At 38.4% G+C, this 26,460-nt stretch overlaps 1 protein-coding gene across 1 annotated transcript in view; it reads left to right on the forward strand.

The window, feature by feature from the left end:
• The window catches only part of TTC6 (tetratricopeptide repeat domain 6), a 198,872-nt gene extending 172,733 nt beyond the window's left edge, over positions 1-26,139 (forward strand). The window contains exons 26-31 of the mRNA XM_068991521.1: positions 1,974-2,047; positions 7,906-8,116; positions 13,635-13,787; positions 14,632-14,802; positions 25,276-25,501; positions 26,003-26,139. Of these exons, the coding sequence (XP_068847622.1) occupies positions 1,974-2,047; positions 7,906-8,116; positions 13,635-13,787; positions 14,632-14,802; positions 25,276-25,501; positions 26,003-26,139 (972 nt within the window). The remainder of the gene's footprint in view (positions 1-1,973; positions 2,048-7,905; positions 8,117-13,634; positions 13,788-14,631; positions 14,803-25,275; positions 25,502-26,002) is intronic.
• The last annotated feature ends 321 nt before the right edge of the window (positions 26,140-26,460 follow it).

The raw sequence follows: 26,460 nt of genomic DNA on the forward strand, positions 1-26,460 counted from the left end.
ACACCACCCTTATGGCAGAAAGTGAAGAGGAACTGAAAAGCCTCTTGATGAAAGTGAAAGAGGAGAGTGAAAAAGTTGGCTTAAAGCTCAACATTCAGAAAACAAAGATCATGGCATCTGGTCCCATCACTTCATGGGAAATAGATGAGGAAACAGTGGAAACAGTGGCAGACTTTATTTTGGGGGGCTCCAAAGTCACTGCAGATGGTGACTGCAGCCATGAAATTAAAAGATGCTTACTCCTTGGATGGAAAGTTATGACCAACCTAGATAGTATATTCAAAAGCAGAGACATTACTTTGCCAACAAAGGTCTATCTAGCCAAGGCTGTGGTTTCTCCAGTGGTCATGTATGGATGTGAGAGTTGGACTGTGAAGAAGGCTGAGCGCTGAAGAATTGATGCTTTTGAACTGTGGTGTTGGAGAAGACTCTTGAGAGTCCCTTGGACTGCAAGGAGATCCAACCAGTCCATCCTAAAGGAGATCAGTCCTGGGTGTTCATTGGAAGGACTGATGCTGAGGCTAAATCTCCAGTAATTTGGGCACCTCATGCGAAGGGTTAACTCATTGGAAATGACCTTGATGCTGGGAGAGGTTAGGGGCAGGAGGAGAAGGGGACAACAGAGGATGAGATGGCTGGATGGCATCACCGACTCGATGCACATGAGTTTGGGTGAACTCTGGGATTTGGTGATGGACAGGGAGGCCTGGCGGACTGTGATTCATTGGGTCACAAAGAGTCGGACACAACTGAGCAACTGAACTGAACTGAACTGACTGAGTGGTATTCTTATTTTGCTTCAGGTTTCAGTAGTTTTTGTAGGGCTTTAAAAAGCTAAAGAGCTTCAGACAGCATATCTCTGGTGTCCAATAGAGAACAATGTTCAGGTCACAGCATTAGGATCTTAGGCAGAGTTAGTGCTTTAAATTCTTTTAAACTCTTCCCTGGGCTTCCCTGGTGGTGCAGAGGTTAAAGTGTCTGCCTTCAGTGTGGGAGACCTGGGTTCGATCCCTGGGTTGGGAAGATCCCCTGGAAAAGGAAATGGCAACCCACTCCAGTATTCTTGCCTGGAGAATCCCATGGATGGAGGAGCTTGGTGGGCTACAGTCCACGGGTCACAAAGAGTTGGACACGACTGAGCAACTTCACTTTCACTTTCACTTTCAACCTCTTCCTCAGTACCATTTGGGCTTCCCTTGTGGCTCAGATGGTAAAGAATCTGCTTGCAGTGCAGGAGATGTGGGTTTGATCCTTGGGTTGGGAAGATCCCCTGGAGGAGGGCATGGCAACTCACACCAATATTCTTGCCTGGAGAATCCCCATGGTCAGAAGAGTCTGGCAGGCTACAGTCCACGGGGTCAAAAGAGTTGGACACGACTGAGCGACTGAGCCCAACCAGTACCATTCAGGTCCATTCCAACTGACTGCTCTGACTTTACCTGTTGCAGTTAGCATTTCCACTGCTCCGTCTCTGGAGGCTTCTAGGATCCCTGGACAAAATGACACATTTTCCCCTAAGTGTGGGTTGCCCAGGTAGGAGCTACCTTAGCTAATCCACACAAGAGTTGCAGTTATAGGACCTGGCCTGAGTGCTTATCTGTCCTGTAGTCCTAAGAGTCTCTGCAGGCAAATTTCTATTTCTGTCTGGATACAGAAGTCTCTGGTTGTGTTCAGTGGGGGAAAACAAAACAATGAAAAAGAAAGTAAGTGTGATACCTCATTACAATACCAGGCAAAACCACAGGAAAGGGTGGAGACAGTAGTGCAAGGTTCTGAGTGAGTTTTTGGTTATGGTATTCTGTATTGGGTTATAGTATTCTCATGTGATACTAAAAGGAAAACATAAAGTTTTAAAGAAGATGTATATTTTAAGGCTTGTGTAAAATTTATTTGTGGTAGAATCAAAGTTAGGAAGTTTATGAAAACCCAAGATAATGTGATAAAATTAACAAAAATTTGTAAAACTTTTTCAGGATTTTAAACAAGCTGCATTGATAAGCAAGACTAGTGTGAGCCTATGGCAAGCTACTGCTATGTGCTATCACAGGTATGGAGTGCAATTCACGTTGAAGTGAGAGCAAGTGGGACCGGCAGATTTATAATAGGAGAAACAGAGGAGAATATTGTGGAAATGACAGAGAACAAAAATGGCGAGAGACACCGAGAATCACTGTATGGAAGTGGGAACCACACCTAAGTTTCTCAAACTATTTTAGCCAAATCAGCAAGTAAATGCCTGCTGATAGCATTGGGGGTATCCATATGATTCAGGTCCACTTATTGGAAAGGACCTTGGTAATAACACAGAATGAAATAATGAATAGCTTGAAATATCTAAGAATAGAATAATTAACTTTGTTCATTAAATGAAGCTAACTTTTTAAAAGTCTGTTTCCTAGAAGAGAGGTTGATTTAGTAAAATATTTTCAAGAAAATTTTACCTTTGAAAAGCACTTCTAAACTAAAACTAATTAAAATATACCAGTAAATATCTATAAAATATAATGAAATCTACAAAAAAATACATTACTTAAAATTACTTAAAATACATTACTTGTTTCTGGTATTATTGTGAAAAATAAGTAAATTATAGAAGAGGAGAAAAGAATAGTAACATAAGGCTAAAATATAGAAAATCGGTTTAAAATTTACTCTGAAATAATATTAGATTGATTTTGCTAACTATAATTTGTAGCTTACATTTCGACCCATACATTTGATATAAAAAATTAATTTCTGGACATTTTACTTTTAAAAGCATAGAAATTCAGCTCATGAATTTCACATTTTAATGTGAAATAGAATGTATTTAGTTAAGTAATAGTTTACAGCATTTTTCATGAGTGAAATAATAGCAGTTACTTGGATGAGAAAATTAGCATAGCAAGTAGACTCTGTAAATATACAATTTAGGCAACAGGACATAGTTTGAATTACTTAGAAAACTAACATTCTTTTTTCCCCTCTTTGGGGACATAACTAGTACAGGTATGGTTTCTCTATGAGAGTTATATTTTTTCAATTTTATGACTATGGTAGTATAATTACTGGAGCTTGTAAAGGTATATTTGGTTAAAAGGCCCAAACTGGTCTCAGACCTTTAAATTTATACAGGCAAAAAACATAGTCACATCATTGGCGATTTTAATACAGCATCTTTGTACAATTCATCTCTGTAAGTAATTGTCATTCTTAAAAAGAAATGGAATAATAATGACTGATGTGTTTGTTTTGGTGGGCGAGTGGAGACCAGAAATGTCTGAGGTCACTGAATTCTCTTAAAACCAAAACCAGACACCAAAATTTTCTCAGGATTCCTGTGTTTTGCAACTGTTAGAGTCAGTAAATTTTTCTATGTGTCAGGTCCTGATCTCCTTTATGAAATGTAATCACTGGGTATATATGGCAGGGCCTCCTTAAGCTGAAACTGCTTTGCAATTCCAAATAACCAACTTTCATCATCCCACCAGAATCTCTATTGTCTTTTAATAAAAGTAGAATTAAATCAACAGTAAAATTCTGATAACTCAGCATCCCAATTCCATGTATTTTAACAGTTTTACTAAATTTAACAATAAGGAATGTTTAGTGATCGGTTATATTTATTTCAAGAAAAATATTTTTGCTTTTCAAGTTGAGCTATAACATGCTTATGACTTCAGCAGCATGGTTTGTAAATAATGAGATTCACTATTGATGTTTCATAGTAGAGAAAGTAAAAATTCTGCCATTTGGAAAAATTTTAAAAAGGAATAAATGTGTAAACTTTAGGGCTTTGATCTTTGAACTCGTGGGGTTGCAGACTTTTGAAGTGTGCCTTTGTATATCTCTGGTTCTCACTCTTGTGGTTGCTAGGAGACAACATTCCTTAGGCTGAATATCCTACTTGTTGCCCAATTGGGTCACTGAGAGTATTATGGTAGAGTTAATTTGTAGATCTCTTTGAGAAAGCCACCTTAAGATTAAAAAAAAAAACAAAGTCACAGAAGGAGAGCCTGATGGCTCAGAGTTACATATTCTATCCACTTTTTACTTCAGCACATTTATTCCACTCTTCTTATATTTGCATAAAATATTTCTGAATCTTCGACTCTGCAGGCCACATTCTTTAGTTTGGGGAGGTATTTATGATTTATTTGTACAACCCAGTAGGGCACATCTGGTCACGTATATGATTCATTTGGAAAGCGCGGTGGGCCTTGGTGTCTGTGGCCTAGCCTGCCAGCTCAGCACCTGGTCCTTAGTTAATAGACACCATAATGAGAGTCACACACCTTCCTTCGGTGATCACGTTATTTTAGATTTATAGAGACACTTTTTATTTTAGAAAAACTAATATAGTTTTGTGTTTGTGTGATTGATGTTTTAACAGTTTATGTGCCAGTGATTGTGTACCCTGATATAACAGACACTCTGCCACGTTTTTCCATTTTTAAACTGTCATGTGATTATTTAACAGCAGCCCTAATCTACAGGACATTGTGTGACATACCCATCTTCAGAAAAATGAAGTTGCTGGGTCTATGTTATTGCCTACTGGTGTAAGGGGCTGGGGGTGGCGTCTCTAGCTTTGGCTCCATCACCTCCTCTGGACTTGATTTTTAGATATTATCAGCTTTGAAGAGGTTGCTAGGTGCCTTTCAAGGTCCCTCCCCAGGTTTAAGGTTTAATGATTGTTTACTTAGTCTGAATAGACTAGATGTTTGTTAAACATTAGTGCTGATAACTAGATGTGTGTCGAAAAATAACTTCAATTCATTGCCTCATTTTTTTCTTTTAAAATTGGTTTGATGATTTAAAGGGTGAAATTATGTTTTGTAAACTACATATTGGCATATGTACTCGCAAAGGATTTTAAATTTCCCTCTGGGTAAGAGGGAAGCAATGTGTATGATACAATTTGGATGTAAGCATACTAGAAACATTTCAGTGATTTGTGGGAAGAATATGAGAGAACTGGGTTGCCCTGGAAGTTTCCATTTACATCGTCACTGTAGGTATGCATCATAAATAAGTAGCTCACTACCCAGAGACAGAAATGAAAGTGAAGAGTTCAAGTGTTAGTTGCTCAAACGTGTCTGACTCTTTGCAACCCCGTGTACTGTGGCCCACCAGGCTCCTCTGTCCATGGGGAGTCTCCAGGCAAGAATACTGGAGTTGGTTGCCTTGCCCTCCTTCAGGGGATCTTCCGGACCCAGAAACTGAACGCGGGTCTTCTGCCTTGAAGGCAGATTCTTTACCGTCTGAGCCACCAGGGAAGCAGAGGCTGTTAAAAACCTATCAGCTAAATGCATTTTATATAGAGATGCAAATTACTACTGTGTAGTTATTCTTGATAAAGAGTTCATTATCTAGGCTAGAGTTATTTCTGTAATACAGTGAGAAAGTGGCTACAAGCATTGTAACCTTGTATTCAGTGAACTTTTACTTCTCAAATAGTGCCAGTTATCAGGAAAGAGGAGGAGAGTTTCACTCTAAACTGCTTGAGGGAGGGGAGCCATGTTTTCTTTGTGAGAATCCACAGAGTGAACCCAGAAGATACCAGCTGTCTCATATCCAGGAGTGTTAACTGTCTCCTGTTTGTAATGTCAAGCTCTCCTGGTGCTTTCCTGTTGACTCTTTTGTCATCTTCTGGCACAACACTTGGTGCACACTTTTGGATTCTGCTAAGTCACTTCAGTCGTGTCCGACTCTGGCATGGGGCAATCATCAGCACCTCTATTATTTTTCATGGCATGCACAAGCATTCAAAAAAATTGAATCACATTATGGGAAACTGGATTGCTTTTCAGTTTCAAAGTGAATTCTTTCAAACCGTCTGAACACATCAAGGAGAAAGTCTTAGCGAAGAGTTAGTCTTTAGCATCTTCCCCACACTTCATGATAGATGGTACAGCTCTTAGGTTTAGTTTTCTGCAAACTGTATTATCCAGCTCCAATATTTATTTATGTTTATGGTTGCCTTCTGTTTATGCATGAGATATTGATTTTGTACTTGTGGTATTGAAGTTATTTTTAAAAATAGATTTACTTAAGTAAAAAAGTGACTTAAAGAGAAGTACTCAATAAATGATAGGTATAGTTGGGACACAGGGCAACTGTCATGAAGGAAGGGCTGAGGTTTGAGAAACTGTATTTTAAGAGATAATGCTGAGTGATATCTAAGAGATGATAGTTTCTAGAACAGTTACCCTGGGTTCCATGTATTTTTATAAAGGAAACGTTAGAAAAGCAAGTGATGCATCTTGTTAAAGTTTGAAACCTTTTTGAGAAGTAATGAAAAGAATGGAAAGAGGAAAATAATCTTTATTGGGTGAGGGTCTCTGTGCTAAGGGTTTTTCACATGCTGTCATTTGGTCCTTCTAGCAGTTTTGAAAAATTAGTATTAATTTATATGTTCAGGCTTAGTTTTGAATTCCAAGCCTTTCTTCTGACTGCGCTGTTGAGAGGTCACCACACCGGCTCTTGTGTGCCAGCTACAAGTATGTTAAAGGTGAAGAATGTGGGTAGGGATGACTTGTGGGAAAGCATGGATTTTGGAGTCTGACTCACCTGGGTTTGAACCCCACATATTTGCTCTGTGCAATCTTAGCATGCTATCTACTATATTATTTAATATGTGCAAACTTTTCTGAGTCGTGATATTCTTTTAATCTATAAAATATAAAAAAATTATAACAAGCTTACAGAAGTGTTGGAAGAATTAAGTGAAATAGTATGTGTAAAGCACAGTACCTGGTGAGTAAGTAGTTACTCAGTGTTAGCTCCTTTATTCTATTAAAAAATTCTATGGCACCCCACTCCAGTACTCCTGCCTGGAAAATCTCATGGACGGAGGAGCCTGGAAGGCTGCAGTCCATGGGATCGCTGAGGGTTGGACACGACTGAGCAACTTCACTTTCACTTTTCACTTTCATGCATTGGAGGAGGAAATGGCAACCCACTCCAGTGTTCTTGCCTGGAGAATCCCAGGGATGGGGGAGCCTGGTGGGCTGCCGTCTATGGGGTCGCACAGAGTTGGACACGACTGAAGTGACTTAGCACTAGCAGCAAACTCTCCATATTAATTGAAATTAAAAATAGTTATTAGATTTGCATGTGAAATGGCAAAGTGACTTTATATACCCATGGATAAATGTTTGATTACTTCAACAACCCTCACCTAACCCACAGGAAGACAGAAAGACAGAGTTATCATTTAGTCACATATATTCACAAGTTAATAATAAAATGCATTTCACCTCTTTTTCTCCCCTCCTCTTTTGGTGCCTAAAATGAAATGAGCTGCCTTTACAGAAGTACTGAAGTAAAAATTCCTGTGTGACAAAAAATTGAGCTCCTTTCATTATAAAGGACATATTATATAACAATGAGTTTATTTTAATCTGATTTAAATGGTATATTTTATTAATAATAGTATGGTTTTCTATGCTGTCCACAGATAACTGTTATAAATGTGTTCAAGAATGCCATTCAGATTTTTGTAATTCTGAAAAAAGAGCTCTAGAATATCATCTCAATGTATTCTGCTATAAAGAAGGCTCTTACTTCCCCTCTTTCCTTCTACCAATATCTTCAAAGAACCCCATCAGACTGCCTTACGTCATATGGCAATAGTTCTTGGTGGTGGTGGTAGTTTAGTCGCTAAGTCATGTCAGACTCTTGAGACCCCGTGGACTCTTGAGACCCCCTGCCAGGCTCCTCTGTCCATGGGATTCTCCAGGCAAGAATACTGGAGTGGGTTGCCATTTTCTTCTCCATGGCAATAGTTCTTATGATAATTCATATGTTAATAAAAATTGAAGTTTTTTTTAAGGGTTAATGCATTCCTGTATGTAAAGATTATATATAGGAAAGCACTTAGATAATTCACCAGAAAGCATTAATATTTTCCTTTCTTTTCAGGAATAAAGAATTTGAAGAAGCTGTCAACTTCTTCACCTGGGCTGTTAAAATTGATCCACGTTTTCTGGATGCTTACATTGGACGGGGAAATTCTTACATGGAATATGGACATGATGAGGCCACCAAGCAAGCACAGAAGGACTTTCTGAAAGCACTGCATTTTAATCCAGCCTATACAAAAGCCAGAATTTGTTTAGGCTATAATTTGCAGGTAGTATCATATGACAACAGTTTGGACCACGAAAGCACCTTTTGGACAAGAGGTTATATTTGACCTTTCATTGGTACTGGGTATATACAATGCTTCTTTCACTGTGAACATTTTACCTTTATCTTCTTATTAGTATTCACAGTGTCAGTGGGAAGCAGGGGTTTGATGAGTTACAGGGAGGCTGCCTGGGAAGCGTACCCAGGAACCTGGTGTGATAGATGAGGAGCTTGTGAACTTGAGTTGCCTTATTGCCTGCACCTCTTTCTACCTCACCCCATTATACATACCACTCTTATAGACAACTATTAAGACTTTCCCAGTGAGTTTCACATATAAAAAGCTGGTTAAAATTTATTTCACTAGTTATACCTTTGCTCCATAGGTTTTATCCTATTAAATTAGTGAAAAGCCAAAGGGAATAGACAATGTAATGACATGACCTATGCGATGGACCAGACAAGCACTATATAGGGACTTCTGAATTCAGGTCATCTTCCAAATGGCAGTGAATTAGAACACACTGGAAGCCAAGAGAATAGACATGTGTCCTTCCAGATAGTTGGAAGAGTGTTGTTCTTTGTGTTATCAAGCGTGTCTCTGAGTCATTTCTGGGACACTGACCTGACCCATACGCTCACTGAGCTACGTGCACTACAAAATATGGAGTGATATTCTTGGAAGAAAGTGCTAGATGACTTATATTTTCCATGAAAAGGAAAGGAGTAATCTTTTTGTGCCTTTTATTATTAAAAAAATTAAATAATGGGCAAAAGTATGTTTAAATTATTGTAATTTACAGAAATTCCTATTAACAATGTCTTTTTTTAATATAAATTTATTTATTTTAATTGGAGGCTAACTACTTTATAATATTGTATTGGTTTTGCCATACATTAACATGAATCCGCCATGGGTGTACATGTGTTCCCCACCCTGAACCCCCCTCCCACCTCCCTCCCCGTACCATCCCTCTGGGTCATCCCAGTGCACCAGCCCCGAGCATCCTGTATCCTGCATCGAACCTGGACTGGCAATTCGTTTCACATATGATATACATGTTTCAATGCCATTCTCCCAAATCATCCCACCCTCGCCCTCTCCCACAGAGTCCAAAAGACTGTTCTATACATTTGTGTCTCTTTTGCTGTCTTGCATATAGGGTTATCATTACCATCTTTCTAAATTCCATATATATGCATTAGTATACTGTATTGGTGTTTTCCTTTCTGGCTTACTTCACTCTGTATAATAGGCTCCAGTTTCATCCACCTCATTAGAACAGATTCAAATGTATTCTTTTTAATGGCTAAGTAATACTCATTGTGTATATGTATCACAGCTTTCTTATCCATTCGTCTGCTGATGGACATCTACAATGTCTTTTAAAGCTGAGGTGGTTTTTTTTTTTTAATTTTAAAAATAAATGAATTTGGCTGATCTAAGACTAGGAGGTGGCTGTGGCTTGGTTATAGTGAGGTGTGCCTAAGAACTGATTAGTAAGGGAAATAAGATTGCCTTCTGAGAGTTAAACATGAAATTAGCCATTGTTTGATCACAGTAGAAACTTGCAAAGTCAATTTAGAGACAGGGTGACTCCCAAACAGCTAAAACTGACTGCAATCAAAAGAAATGTGTTAATGTCATCATTCATTGCATTTGCTGGGCATCTAGGATAGGACAGGGACTGATCTAAGCCTAGGGCTGGAGCAGTGAAAAGACCCTGGGTTCTTCTTGCAGAGTTTACTACCTATTGAAGGGATAAACATCAAGCTGGCACATGAATAATTACTTAATTATACTCAGGATAAGTACAAAAAAAAAAAGGATGAGTTTTAGTACAGTTTATATGAAGGAATCACATCATCATGATTATCTGGGTCATGAAGATCTTCTCTGTAGAGTTCTTCCGTGTATTCTTGCCACCTCTTCTTAATATCTTCTGCTTCTGTTAGGTCCAGACCATTTCTGTCCTTTATTGAGCCCATCTTTGCATGAAATGTTCCCTTGGTATCTCTAATTTTCTTGAAGAGATCTCTAGTCTTTCCCATTCTGTTCTTTTCCTCGATTTCTTTGCATTGATTGCTGAAGAAGGCTTTCTTATCTCTTCTTGCTGTTCTTTGGAACTCTGCATTCAGATGCTTATATCTTTCCTTTTCTCCTTTGCCCCTTGCCTCTCTCCTTTTCACAGCTATTTGTAAGGCCTCCCCGGACAGCCATTTTGCTTTTTTGTATTTCTTTTCCATGGGGATGGTCTTGATCCCTGTCTCCTGTACAGTGTCACGAACCTCATTCCATAGTTCATCAGGCACTCTATCTATCAGATCTAGGCCCTTAAATCTATTTCTCACTTCCACTGTATAATCATAAGGGATTTGATTTAGGTTATACCTGAATGGTCTAGCGGTCTTCCCTACTTTCTTCAATTAAGTCTGAATTTGGTAATAAGGAGTTCATGATCTGAGCCACAGTCAGCTCCTGGTCTTGTTTTTGTTGACTGTATACAGCTTCTTCATCTTTGGCTGCAAATAATATAATCAATCTGATTTCGGTGTTGACCATCTGGTGATGTCCATGTGTAGAGTCTTCTCTTGTGTTGTTGGAAGAGGGTGTTTGCTATGACCAGTGTGTTTTCTTGGCAAAACTCCATTAGTCTTTGCCCTGCTTCATGCCGCATTCCAAGGCCAAATTTGCCTGTTACTCCAGGTGTTTCTTGACTTCCTACTTTTGCATTCCAGTCCCCTATAATGAAAAGGACATCTTTTTTGGGTGTTAGTTCTAAAAGGTCTTGTAGGTCTTCATAAAACCGTTCAACTTCAGCTTCTTCAGCATTACTGGTTGGGGCATAGACTTGGATAACTGTGATATTGAATGGTTTGCCTTGGAGACGAACAGAGATCATTCTGTCATTTTTTAGATTGCATCCAAGTACTGCATTTTGGACTCTTTTGTTGACCATGATGGCTACTCCATTTCTTCTAAGGGATTCCTGCCCACAGTAGTAGATATAATGGTCATCTGAGTTAAATTCACCCATTCCAGTCCATTTTAGTTTGCTGATTCCTAGAATGTCAACATTCACCCTTGCCATCTCTTGTTTTACCACTTCCAATTTGCCTTGATTCATGGACCTAACATTCCAGGTTCCTATGCAATATTGCTCTTTGTGAAGAGTTGACTCATTGGAAAAGACTCTGATGCTGGGAGGGATTGGGGGCAGTAGGAGAAAGGGACGACTGAGGATGAGATGGCTGGATGGCATCATGGACTCGATGGACGTGAGTCTGAGTGAACTCCGGGAGATGGTGATAAACAGGGAGGCCTGGCATGCTGCGATTCATGGGGTCACAAAGAGTCGGACATGACTGAGCAACTGAACTAAACTGAACTGATGCTAAGATTCCTAAAGGAGATCAGTCCTGGGTGTTCATTGGAAGGACTGATGCTAAAGCTGAAACTCCAATACTTTGTCCACCTCATGCGAAGAGTTGACTCTGGGAGATGGTGATGAACAGGGAGGCCTGGCGTGCTGCGATTCATGGGGTTGCAAAGAGTCGGACACAACTGAGCGACTGAACTGAACTGAACTGAACTGAACATATGAAGGAAACCTAGCTTTGTTTGAGGGGATGAGGAAAGACTTTTTGAGAAATTAACATTTAAATCGAGGTATGAAAAACTAGTAATTAGAAGTAGAAGTTGGGGCTTAGAACACCGTGTTCCACAGAGAGGGACCAGCTCATTTGGTGAGAAAGAGACAGAAGGCTTAAGGGAGGCAGAATGTTACGGACAAGGCGAGAGTGATGTGGGATAAGACTGCAGAACTGCGTAATGACTGGAGGTGAAGGTCATTTTAACTGGTCTAGGTCAGTTAAACATGTGAATATCACTCACCAGAGCACTGACATCAGATCTGTATTTTATGAAGATCTCACTGGGTGTATGTCAACCTGAAGGAACTCGGCAGTATGAGGAAGAATTGAATCAGGAAAGGAAGGATGGAAAAATGAGAGCTAGAAAAACCCATCAAATCCTGTTTAGGGCCACGAGTGACCATTTTTTAGATAAATATGAAACAGATTCCCCTTCTACGCACTTAGCGCTAGAGACGTGAAGTGAGCAGAACAGATGTTGTCAGGACCAGACAAGTTCAATTCCTTGTTTATCAAATGAACTTGTGATGGTGACATTGATTTTCACATAATTTACTGTGAGGGAGAAGTTTACTGGTTAAAGACAGTGTCTAGTTAACTCTAAGTTCTATTTTGTATTAGTTTTATTCAAGAGTCAATTGGTTTATGTGAGAGTCAGCTTCTGAGACTGGCAAGTTGGGTTTTTGAGCCCACAGGAATAAAGACAGGCCCTGGGCTGTGCTGAATTTATCAACTCACTGCCTTCCTGTGATGATTTATTTAGTTGCCAACTGGTCTTCTCTAGGAAATACTCTGACATCTTTCTGCTAACAGTGTCCCTCTCCTAACTTTCTCTCTTTTTTTCCAGTTGGTATTAAGGTTGGTATAAATACCTGCTTGGTTGATTTGTATGCATTTTTCATGGAATGTGTATAGTGATCCTAAAATGCCAGACGCTGGTGCAATTTAACAGTTAGGTTTTATACCATTATGGGCTTCCCTTGTGGCTCAGCTGGTAAAGAATCCACCTGCAATGCTGGAGACTTGGGTTCGATACTGGGTTTGGAAGATCCCCTGGAGAAGGGAAAGGCTACCCACTCCAGTATTCTGGCCTGGAGAATTCCATGGGCTGTACAATTTATACACTTTCACTTTATACCATTAGTTTATTTAATTATTGAGCACATATTTATTTTGTTATGTATAATATGTACAACTAGAGTTTCAATGCCAAGCAAATAAACGATTCCTGCCTGTGTGTGCAGTGAAAGTGAAAGTTGCTCAGTCGTGTCCATCTCTTTGCTATCCCATGGACTATGCAGTCCATGGAATTCTCTAGGCCAGAATACTGGAGTGGGTAGCCATTCCCTTCTCCAGGGGATCTTCCCAAGCCAGGGGTCAAATCCAACTCTCCCACTTTGCAGGTGGATTCTTTACCAGCTGAGCCACAAGGGAAGCCCAAGAATACTAGAGTGGGTAGCCTATCCCTTCTTCAGCAGATCTTCCCAACCCAGGAATCGAACCGGGGTCCCCTGCATTGTAGGTGGATCCTTTACCAACTGAGCTTGCAGAACTCAATGTAAATTTGGTAGTGATTGTCAGAAGCATTGGTGTTTCCCATGGTGGTCAAGATTTTATGTTGTTGAAAACCCGTCTAAGACATGGTTCTGATTATCAGATTTATTTCAACTAATTAAAATTTCAGCATACTCAGGGGAATCAGTCATTTGAATGTACTCACAGTACAGCCTACTTCCTTGTTTAAAATATCTTAGATTTAGCACAGTATAAATATACCCTTACTAAAAGACTTTATTTAAGTTAGAATCATAAACATTTGTCATGATATGGACAATTTCCTACTTGGTGTAAATGGAAAATTATTTTAGGCCCAAGGAAAATTCCAGAAAGCTTGGAACCACTTTACCATTGCTATGGAAGTTGATCCAAAGAGCTACCTAGCCTATGAAGGAAGAGCTGTGGTCTGTCTTCAGATGGGTGATAATTTTGCTGCATTTCAGGATATAAATGCTGCCATAAAGGTAAAAATCCACTTATATTATATTTATCATTAGTGTAAATTAATGTCATCAGTGAATAAGATGAAGTAAGAAGTCCTCTGTCACCTTTTAAAAGTGACTTGTAGAAAAAATAATATTTGTATTTTTCCCCCCAGGAGTTTCACAGAATAAAGAGTTATTATAGCTTGCCAGTTTTATAACCTAAATGTATTTAAAATTTTGAAAATACATTTCTCTTAGTTGATTCCTCTTAGTACATGCAAATTTATAGCTTCATGATACATCAATATTATTTTATAATTAAAAAAATAAAATAATCTTCTGGCTTTGAAGGAACTAAAGAAAGAATAATGTAAATCCCCAGCTTTTTCTGTAGTGAAATGGCAAATAAATTCAAAGACAGAAAATCTTCCTTTTGGCTTCTCAATTTTGGATTCTTTTTTTTTTTGTATATTTGGGTAGATATTGTAATCTTTGAGATCAGATAAAGGAAAGAGCTGAAAGGTAATTGCTATACTGCATAGGACAAATAAACATGGTAACTTTTTAATTTCTCCTCCAGCTTAACAGAGCTAAACAGACAAACTTTTCCTCATGCATCTATTCTTAAGCCCCATTCTTTGCAAAGGAACTGAGTAAAGCACTAAGATTATTTGTTTTATTGCAACCAAATCAACAAAATGTTGGCATTGAACCAACTTCATGCCAAGTCCTTTCTCAAAATGTTTGCTCTAGTGGAGTTTTACCTGCCCTATAAAATCACTAGCTTCCCACAAAGAGATTTCATAATGTCCATTTTTGCAGACATGAAATCGGAGATAAATACTATTCCCAGACGCTAACTGCTCTTACTATTATATTGCAGATCAATGGTACAGCAGAATTCTTAACAAATCGTGGTGTGATTCATGAGTTTATGGGTCAACAACAGAACGCAATGAGAGACTATCAAGAAGCAATTTCTTTAAACCCCACCTACTCGCTGGCTTACTTTAATGCAGGAAATATCTACTTTCATCACAGGCAATTTTCCCAGGTAATGTGAGTTTTCCTTCTTGTTTTCTTTTTGACAGTAAGTGCTTTCTTCATTACATATAGTTTCAAAATGCAATCTTTATGTCTCAGGCATTCATTAGCTCTTTAGGAGATTTTCTCTTTCATAAGAATGCCTATAATTATGTATTAAATGTTTACACCTCTGTGCATTTATTCTTTTCATTATTATCAGCCACTCAACACTTGTCCAGTAAACATTGTTTTGGACTTCTCCAGGTGCCTGCAGTCTCCTTGCTGTCCATTGTTGCCAGCTTCCCACCTGGAATTCTCTGCTTTTTGTCCCCATTTAGCAAAATCTCAGACTTTCTTTCAGACTATCTTTCATGATCTAATTGTCTAGCTCATCGTAATTTCTACCTTAAGTTTCAGTCACATGAGCACTTGACTGGGGGTGAGGAGATATGTATGTTACTTCTGGTTTTTATGGCAACAATCTTTTTTTCAGCATCAGTTCATAATGTCTGAAATGAAAATGTTGGGTTAGTAGATGATATTTTTATATTTTGAATTTATTATGTTTGAATTGTAATGCATTACACGAATCAAACTATTTGTTGTGTTTTTAAATGTTTACTCTTTTGTTCTTTATCTTCAATTTTATTATATTCTTTGTCTAATTTTTTGAGTCAGAGCTTTATTTATTCACTCTTTCACTTATATTGTGGTAAGTTGTTAAGGGTTATGCCTTTCTCCCAAGTAATGTTTTCAGCAGTATCCCCTGAATTTTGGTCTTTAGTGTTTTTATTTTTGTTTTCCCAAAATGTTGCACTTGAAATTTTAGCCAAATTTCCCCTTTGATTAAAGGATAAATTGATGGAGCACTTAAAATGTTCAGGAGGGAGGATTTTTATATTTTTAAATATTGAAATTTATTGGGTTTTAATGTGGTCTAATACATGATAACTTTTTTTCTTTAATATTCCAGGGGCCTTCCCAAAAAGAGTTTCTATCATTAGCATATAGTGTTGAAATGTATAAGATCTACCTTATTAATTATATTTTAAATTAATCTTGATTCATACTATTTTGTTCATTTGGTATATCTTGTACAGAGAAAGGTTTATTCAAGTATCCTATAATTAGTGTGATCCTATGTAGGTTTCTTTATATCTCTTTCATTCTTGTTTTGTGGTTGAGTTGTGCCCAACTCTTTGTGACCCTATGCACTATGGCCCTCCAGGCTCCTTTGTCCATGGAATTTCTCAGGCAAGAATATTGGAGTGGGTTGCCGTTTCCTTCTCCAGTTATATCTGTTTAATTCCCACCTTATGAAATACAGTATTTCATCTATAGATATTAATACATATTATATATGCATTGTGAATTGTAATCTTCAGTGTTACAAATGCTCTTCTTTGTTTCTCTTTGGAATAAATTCTCCTTTATCTGATATGAAGATCCTGCCCTCTGATTTCATTTGATTGGCTTCTGCTTGGTATTCCTTTGTCCTTCCTTTTATTTTCAATGTTTAAAATTCTTTGTTTTAGTTTTGTCTCTTTCCTACAGTGTCAAGTTGGATTTTGTTTTAGATGGCAAAATTTGAAAATATTTATCTTTTAATAAATATCCCATTTATATTTTGGCATAGTCAGTATATTTGGTATTAGTTCTGTGATTTTATGTTTATGTGTATTTAGATTTTTATTCTGTGGTTTGTTTTATTTAAAAATTTAGAATTTTTCCTAATATTTAGGAAGGTTTACAGTTTTACTTTGTTGTTGTCACTGAGTTGTGTCCAACTCTTTGCAACCCCAGGAACTGCAGCACACCAGGCTCCTCTGTCCTTCACTATCTCCTGGAGTTTGCTCAAATTCATGTCCATTGAGTGGTGATGCTATTTAAATATCTCATCTTCGGCCACCCCTTCTCCTTTTGTCTTTATCCTTTCCCAGCGTCAGAGTCTTTTCCAATGAATAGTCTCTTCACATCAGGTGACCAAAGTTTTGGAGCTTCTTCAGCTTCAGCATCAGTCCTTCCAATGCATATTCAGTGTTGATTTCCTTGAGGATTGACTGGTTTGATCTCCTTGCAGTTTTGCTTTAGTGATTACCTTTATAAAAATACCTTTGTGCCCTCACTTCCTTATTTCTTTAGTTTCTCTGCTGTGCTGTGCTGTGTGCTGTGCTCAGTCGTTCAGTTGTGTCCGATTCTTTGTGACCCCATGGACCATAGCCCGCCAGGCTCCTCTGTCCATGGGAATTCTCCAGGCAGGAATACTGGAGTGGGTTGCCATGCTCTCCTCCAAGGGATCCTCCCAACCCAGGGATCAAACCCAGGTTTCCCACATTGCAGGCAGATTTTGTATGGTCTGAGCCACCAGGAAAGTAAAATGACCCTTTAATATCTTTCCCTCTTACTTCTCCCTCTCACACATTAGTCACTTTTAGTTAATAGTTTTCTTTTTTAAAAAATGTTTATATTTAATATCCTTAAATATGCTTGAGTTCTTTTATGTCAACTTGTCACGTTAACTTGCTTTCCATTCTCTCTGTATTTTCCCATTTTGTTGTCCTTCGTTATTCCTATGCTGTGAGAAGATTTAATGTTTGCATACTATTTTGTTATGCTTTTTTTTTTTGTTTTAGTCTTAGTTCTTCAGTTAAATATATTTAATTCTCCTCACCAGGCTTTCTGCCAAAGTTTCCCTTCTAACCAATCATTTTTTGGTGCTCTAAAATTAGTCTTCTAGTAGAGTCCTGGGGACTTCCCTGAGTCAGTAATGGTAAATAATCCACCTGCCAATGCAGGAGACCCGGGTTCAATCCCTGTGACAGAAAGATCCCCTGGAGAAGGAAATGGCAACCCACCCCTGTACTCTTGCCTGGAAAATCGCATGGACAATGGGCTACAGTCCATGGGGTCACAAACAGCTGGACAGGACTTAGTGACTGAACAACAACCACAACAGATAGAGTCTTGAGAAAGGGTTCATATTCCTTGAATTGTTTCATGTTCACAGCTGTTAGCCCACAGCCTTTATGTCTTCAGACAGCATGTCTGGATTTAGTATCCTTCACTCACTTTTCCTTTCCTTGAATGTCTGTGTCTTTCACTATTTTTCGGTGTTATATGTGTTTGTACCCAAAGTCTGATGCAAACCTGATTTTTGTTGTTGATGACTTCTTTTTGTCAGAATCACAAAATCAGTTTTTTTTGTTTTTATAAATGAAAAGTTTTACTCAAGTATTTGTTAGAATTGACCTTTTGGGGTAAAAGTTGTAAGTACAGAGCATTTTCAATATTTAGATTCTGGAAAATTTGTTGAATTAAGTGTAAGAATTTTTCTGTTTCACTATTTTGATTTTCTTCAATGTCAATGAATACCAATGATTATAAATGGGATGTATTTTGACTTCTATATGCCAGTTATTTTTTTTCAAGCAGTTTTTTAATCTCTTAATTTCTGTTTCATTTTCTTCTGCATCTCTCTCCTAAATCTTTGGGCTTTCCTGATGGCTCAGACAGTAAAGAATCTGCCTGCAACCTGGGAGACTTAGGTTCTATCCCTGGGTTGGGAAGATCCCCTGGAAGAGGGCATGGCAACCCACTCCAGTATTCTTGCCTGGAGAATTCCATGGACAGAGGAGCCTGGTGGGTTACAGTTCATGGAGTTGCAAAGAGTCAGACACAACTGATTGACTAACACTTTCTAAATCTTTACTGTGTTTTCAATTTGTTATTCCCTTGTGGACCTTATAATTCAGGTTTCTTTAAAATTCTTTTCTATGCCATTTCCATGACATTTCTTCCTGGCCACCTCTTTTTAAAGATAGATTATTTAATTATTTAATTTAAAAAAATTAAATGCAATTTCTTACCAATTTTTTCTAGTTCATTTTATAATGTTACAACTTTTACCTACAGTGTAGTAATACTTTTTTCTGGTCACTTTTATTTTATTTCTAAAAATCTATTAATTTTTTATCTTTGGTTTTTACAATGAAGGCAGGCAAATTACTTTTCTGTTACTTATATTTGAATGAGATAATTTTTTTTCCCCCCCTGGACTGAAAGCAGAGATTCCTGTGGAAAACAGGGTGATGTTCCATGGTAACTTTCTGAGTTGAGCTACCTCTGATGCTTTTGCAAAGGACTTTCCAGTCTGTTCTGTTTAGTGTAGCCTGGTTTGGGAAGACTTTTATCACAAGCTCTGTGTCTCTTAGAACTTCTCACAGTCCTTGCTTCTAAGATAACATACTCATCTTAAAAAGTTGTTTTTATTGCTTGCATTTTCTGAGATCTATAACCTCTGTATTCTCCTCTTCCACCCGATATTGTCACCATACCCCTTAAAAGTGATCTTCGGGACACCTCTATCTACTGAGAGGCTACAGTCCTTTGCGTTTTGCTGGAAGAGTTGAGCAAGTACTTCCTGATTCCACTTAGCTCTTCATTCTTTCAATCTCCTTATGTTTATAATGTACCTGCCATCTGCTAGGAATTAACGAAGACCCTGAGGATACAGAGCTAAACAAGACAAGGAAGACTTCTTTTATGATGTAGTTTACATTTTATTGGAGGAAGAAATAGAAAATAATATAATATTAGTAGTGTGATAAACATCTAATACTACCTCATGTAAGCAGTACTGTATCAGTATTAGCATGTGTGTGGGACTATAGGAGGTTACCTGGGTGGATAATGTAGGTGGAGAGAAGGGGTTTAAGGAGCAAGCTCTGGGGCAACATCAGTGTTTAGAAGTGAGGCAGAGAGGAGATGCCAGAGTGTAGACTGAGAAGGGAGAATCCAGCCAGGATGATGGGAAGAAAAGCAGGAGAGCATATATCACCTCAAGAACAAAGTGCTTGAGAAATGTGTCCTGTGTCAAATGCTGCTGAGAAGTCCAGGTAAGAGAGGATGGAGAGAATCCTTGATGACTTTGGTAAGAACATCATTGGAGTAGCAATGGCACCAGAGCCTTAAGTGGAAAGGGTTTTGGAGAAAATGTGAGGTGAAGAAGTAGACAGTTCAACTAGTTCCAGAAATTCTCCTGTGAAGAGAAGTAGTGAAATGGGGGTGATGGCTGGAGTGGAGTAAGGTGTTGCTACTTTTAATTTTTTAAAATATGAGGGATATTGATTCATGCTCCTATGTTAAAGGATCTGGCGGAAGAGGAGAAATTGTTGGTGTAGGAGTGACAGAGATAATTAGGATCGAAATCTTTGAGGATTTGAAGGGGCTAAAGTTTGGAAGTTCCAGGGGTGGCCTTTGAAGAGAGCAGGTCACGCTATCCATTATGTCGTGAAGGAACGGACAGAGTATAGAAGAGAGTACCGCTGCTGTAGATGGATAGATTTTTTTTTAAGTTGCTTTTTTATTTATTTTTTGATTGCACTGGATTTTTGTTGCTTTGTGCAGACTTTCTCTGGTTGTGGTGTTCAGTTCAGTCGCTCAGTCATGTCTGATTCTTTCTGACGCCATGGACTGCAGCACGCCAGGCCTCCCTGTCTATCACCAACTCCCAGAGTTTACTCAAACTCATGTCAGTGATGCCATCCAACCATCTCATCCTCTGTCATCCCCTTCTCCTCCTGCCTTCAATCTTTCCCAGCATCAGGGTCTTTTCCAATGAGTCAGTTCTTCACATCAAGTGGCCAAAGTATTGGAGTTTCAGCTTCAGCATCAGTCCTTCCAATGACTATTCAGGACTGATCTCCTTTAGGATGAATTGGTTGGATCTCCTTGCAGTCCAAGGGACTCTAAAGAGTCTTCTCTAACACCACAGTTCAAAAGTACCAGTTCTTCAGCTCTCAGCTAGTTGCGGTGAGTGGGGGCAGATCCTCATTGTGGTTCGCAGGCTTCTCACTGGGGTGGCTTCTCTTGTTGTGGAGCATGGGCTCTAGGCATGGGGGCTTCAGTAGCTGTGGTATGTGGTGCTCCACAGTTGTGGCTCACTGGCCCTAGAGCGCAAGCTCAGGGGTTGTGGCACACAAGTTTAGGTTCTCCTCGGCATGTGGAATCTTCCCAGACCAGTGATGGAACCCGTGTCCACTGTCTTGGCAGGTGGATTCTTATCCACTGCACCACCAGGGAAGTCTGATAGGTAGATTTTGATAGTAGGCATTTCTATTTATTGGTTATAGTTTTTCCATGAGATATGAGTATCATTTACCAGTTAAGAGTAAGGATGGATAGGTAAAAAGGGGGACATGTGGCTAGGAGTTTTGAAGAGGAAAGAGAACATGTGAAATAATTATTCTAAAGAGTGGTAGTGTGAACATTCCAGGAAAGTATAGTAGGACTACCAGACAACTTTAAGTTCTCATTTGAAGTTTGTGGTTAAATCTAAAGTGAGATCTTGACTCTCTACTGCTTTGTATATAATTCTTTCTATACAAATTCAGTATGGCTTTGTGTCACTCCATAGCCATTTCTCTGAGTTAGTCTCTTATCTCCTCATTCCAGGTAAGCTCTTTAATGCCAGGAATCACACTCCTGTCTCTTCCCCTATATTTCCTTACTCAGAAAGCACATCCATACCCACGGCTTCTGCTGCATGTCAGCCTCTACCTTTCTTCTGAGCTCCTAACCCATACTTATCAGTTGCTGAAACTGGATGCTTTATAAGTGCATTAGAGTCAAAATGGAATTAACCTCTGTATCTCCTACACCCCGTCCAGCTCTTCTTCCTAGAAACCCTGTCTCAATTCAAGATGTCATTCCTTAGAGTCACCTGAGTAGAAATATTGCATCAATCATAATTTTTCTTCCTCAGCTTCATCTAATCAGTCATCTGATTCTGTCAGTTTTGCTTCTGAGTTTTTTCTCACACATGCCATTTCCATTCTGTCTCTACTGCAATTGCGTTAGTTTCATTCTTTCCCAAGTTAAATCAGTTAGCTTGCTGACCCCTATGATGAGGCTGGTTGACCTCAGAGGTGAAGTTAGATGCTGGGACCGAGAATTATCAAAGATATTATTGTGTAAGGCATGAATGAGATTGTCATAGCTCAGACCTCAGATAGCTGGGAGTCTAATGTCTTCCGAGGCTGACGGTCAGGGTAAGTTACCTTAAACTTTGTCAAGCTCAGACTACTCTCCAACTGAGTTTTGGCAATGTGTCTGTGTGCTAGAGAGTCAGTTAATGAGATTATGACATACACAATGCCCAGGGCAATTTTCTGTTTCCATAACTGCTTATGGTCCACGTGAGAAGGAAACTCTCACATTTTAAGCTTATTTGTCCCGAATAAGTCTATGGATATCATGTATAAGACTGTTTGGTTAGATCTGAAGTGTAGTTTGAATTTTGATCATACTTAAAAAGTATGGCTCTTTTTCCTCAAACTAGGGGCACATCAGCTGGGCAAATATTTGATCTAAAATATATTCTGTCCTCTGTCTTGATAGACTGGATACCTGGGCTTTATAGTGCGTGCTCCCTTCAGAGACAAACAGACTTTGAGAGTGGTTTATTCAGCTATTTTTGTATGCTCTGTGGTTTTTTTGTGGAGAAAATTCTTCTATTTGCTGTACACCCTCCTCCCTGCTTTATTTCTGACTATGGATGGAAGATTTAGGGCCAGGAGGAAGGGTCTTTCAATAAACCAAATAATCTCTAGAGGGTTAAGACATGTATGTGTTCTGGCTTCTTTTGTGATTAGTTAGTAGCTTCATGGTTTTAAACCACATTTGGATGCATCATGAATTATAGGTGACTTTTCAATAATAACTGAGTCAGCCTTCTAATTAATTACAGGTACAAGGGAACTTACAGTTATGGTTCTGAACTAATTTTAGTTTTGGGGATTGAAATTCTAGAGACACAATTTGAATCAGAAAGCATCTAGAAGCTAGTAAACAAGTTGTAGCTTCCCAGGTGGCAGTAGTTGTAAAGAACCCTACTGCCAGTGTAGGAGGCAGAAGAGATGTAGGTTCAGTCCCTGAATCAGGAAGATCTCTGGGAAGGAAATACTACAGCCCTCTCCAGTATTTTTGCCTGGAGAATCCCATGAACAGGAGCCTAGCAGGTTACAGTCCATGGGGCCACAAAGGGTTGGACAAGACTGAAGTGACTTCAGTCAATCTGAAAGGAAATCAGTCCTGAATAGTCATTGGAAGGACTGATGCTGAAGCTCCAATACTTTGGCCACCTGATGTGAAGAGCCTGACTCATTGGAAAAGACCCTGATGCTGGGAAAGATTGGAGGCAGGAGGAGAAGGGGACGATAGAGGATGAGATGGTTGGATGACATCACCAACTCGATGGACATGAGTTTGAGCAAGCTTTAGGAGTTGGTAATGGACAGGGAAGCCTCGCGTGCTGCAGTCCATGAGGTCGCAAAGAGGCGGACATGACTGATTGACTTATCATGTCAATCAGTGGAAATTAGACCAGTTGTTAAATCAAGGCCATCCATTGTGGTAGGCATCTTTGTCCTCTAACTACTCCATGGGTGATAATACTCCTGTTCTTCTAGTAACCTCATTAAATATATAGGCTTTCATTTCCTAAGTAGTATATATTTAAAGCTGCAATAGAAAGTTATATTGTTCACAGTTAGCCATACTAAGTTCATTTACTAAGTTCATTTATTTTAGCTGGGGTAGGTGTTAGCTCCTACCTGATTGAAGTCATCCTTTTGTGATTTTGAATTGTATAGTTTTTATTGAGGACTTATTGGTTAGTTAAAATGAAACTTAAATTACTTTTTGAAGGAAGTCTTGGCCCTGCTTTGAGTCATTCCCTTGCCTCATTTGTAATGACTGTGAGTTCAGCCTCCTGTTCAGGAGTGAATTCTTTAAGCTTTTCACAGAGGAATGTCAATTCTGCCGCCTTTTTAAGGGATCCTTAAATGGTACTTAGCCACAGCACAGAACAGCTCCCATTCTGGGATGAGATGGATTACACAGTCTTGATCTAATTGCTTATCAAAAGTCACAAACAGTCAAATTCATGGTGTATTGCCTGGGGGCTATGATCTCTCCATTTGCAGATACAAGCAAAAAAAAAAAAAAAGATGGATCAATATAATTGAGTGTTTATTATAGTCTACATATTGTTCTCAGTACTTTACCTGTTAGCTCGCTTAGCTGTCATAGCAGCACTGAAAGGAGAGTTCGATTTTTTGCTTTCATGAGTCAAAGAGTGTTTTAGGTACTCACCTGAGGGCATAGAGCTAATATGTGGTAGCGCCTGGACATCTGTCCCTGAGATCTGAGCTCCTGGCCACCATGCTCCCAGTGTTTTACTTCACCCACAGTGGAAGTGAACTGAGAACAAATCCCTGGGAAATATAAAGAAAAACAGTCCAGCGAAGAAGACTGAGAAAATGATCAGAGAGGTAGGAGAAAAACTAGGGAGACTCCCTGTTTCAAGGACAAAGAGAGTTTTAAGGGGGAAGGAGAGACCAAGGGCATCTGTGCCACAGAAATGCTGTGGGAGGAAAGGTCTAGAAAATGCCTGCTGGACTTCACAACACCCTTAGCCTTACCAAAAACTGACCTCATGGAAAGAGGGAGATAGATAGAAGCCAGACTGGTGTGCTGTGGGAAAATTGAGTGCTAAAGGAATTGGATTCAGCAAGCTGTATTGTTAGAAATGACTTTTCCTAATTTAGGGAGGTTTCAAAATTTTTTTGAAACTGTGGTGCACTGGGGGAAAATTGAGTGATAAAAGGATTGGATTCAGCAAGCTGTATTGTTAAAAATGGTTTTTCCAAATTTAGGGAGGTTTCCTTTGAATTCAAATTCAAAGGAGTCAAATTTTTATTCATACTCTAACTAGAAAAGAGATTCCTACCTTGAGTAGTAGCATGTCTAATCAGTATCTCAAACTATTTGTGGTGAAGGAGCAGTTTTTAAGATTTTTCTAACTTACTTAAGACCCCAACACCGGTCTATGGACCACATTTGCAGGGTCCTTTCCAGCTTGAGAATTTGTTGTGAAGCATCTGGAGTCTTGGATCTTCTTGAAAAGCTGATTTTTATCTTCTCTCTTCTTTCCTTATAGCTTTTCGTAGTATAACTGTGTTTTTAAACCTTTTTGGTATGGTTTAGAACTTTATTTTCAAAGTTCACTTCTCTCTTTAGCCTTTACTCTGCTTTTATATGAAAAGTGTTAAAGTTTTCTAACTTATGTTTTATTTTCCTGTTGTGACCTTTTTTCTTAACTCATAGTGTTGTATAGGGATATGGGATTTGTGTGTGGGGGGGTGGGTGGGGTGGGGGCATAGACAGCAGGGGGAGGTGGTAGGAGAACATTTCACTTTAGCAGAGAGGAGTATTTTATCTCTGACACTATCTAAAACTGCTGACACAGGATGCTAACCCAAAGCAGACCAACTATTGGTTGGTTTTATTATCATCTTTTACATTCTCTGCAAATACTGTACCTTCTTATCATCTGTATCTGATACGGATGGCCTGAGTTTTATGGTAAAAGTGTTTCAAATTGCTGTATAGCTGCCAGTTAAAATATATTCAGATCGTCATTATCTTCACATTTCTATAGGCTAGTGACTACTTCTCAAAGGCTTTAAAGTTTGATCCAGAAAATGAATGTGCTATCATGAATCGAGCTATTGCAAATACAGTATTAAAGCGATATGAAGAAGCAAAAGAAGATTTTGCGTATGTAGCTGAAAGCTGTCCATTGTGGGCTGCAGTATATTTTAACAGAGCATACTTCTACTGTTGTTTAAAGCAATATAAGCTGGCTGAAGAAGACCTAAGTAAAGGTATATTTTTTTGGTAATTTTTTGAGTAAGATTACAATGTTTGAATTGTTTTTAGATGATAAAAGAAGAAACATATCAGGTCTATTTGCTTAGATAAATTTACATTAGAATTAATGGTTTTATATATCTTATCTTTAATGTAATCAATATAGATTTGTTTATGTAATAACTTACCGCTTTGGTATTTAAAATGTAGAAAATTATTAGGGAAATCATACACAAATATTGCTCGACTTTCAAAAAAGACATTGTAGTGTGTTTCCCGAGTTAATTTTCTTATAAAGATTCAAATGTAACTAAATAATGTACATATGAGGAAAAATGTTTTCAAATAGGTAATACTAAAGTATTATTTTTATATTATATACTATTATTTACTAATAATAACTTATAGTAATAATAAAGTATTATTATAATTTACTATAAAATTTGTATTTAAAAAATGGGAGTCTTTTTGAGTGCTCACATAAAAGGTACCTTGAAAATTTTTTTCTTTTACAGCTTTGTCTTTGCAACCTAATGATGCTCTAATATATAATCTTAGAGCAGAAGTTCGTGGTAAGATAGGTCTGATTGAAGAAGCTATGGCTGACTATAACAAAGCACTTGATCTTCAAGAACGTGCCTCGGTGGTATGACTACATAGACCACAGATTCTGTAGCAATTTACACAGTTGTTCTTCCAGAAATTGAAACCTGTTTGTTGCTTTTAAAAAAGTTTTCACTATCTTCATTATTGTATTCTTTGTGTTAGTCTTTTATATAATCCTTTGATACGTTTTAACATCTTCTTTATATATTAATTATAAAACTTTTACATCATTTTCTGCAGATTTGTAACAACTCAAAAATGAATTTTTTTCACAAGATTAGAATTTAAAAGAGAATGTTTCTCGAGGGCCCTAGTAACACAAAATATTTTCTTTAAAGTAAAATAGTTCCTTTAAAAATAATACTGC

Source organism: Capricornis sumatraensis, chromosome 19, assembly GCF_032405125.1.
Source record: "Capricornis sumatraensis isolate serow.1 chromosome 19, serow.2, whole genome shotgun sequence".
NCBI classification, from domain to species: Eukaryota; Metazoa; Chordata; class Mammalia; order Artiodactyla; family Bovidae; genus Capricornis; species Capricornis sumatraensis.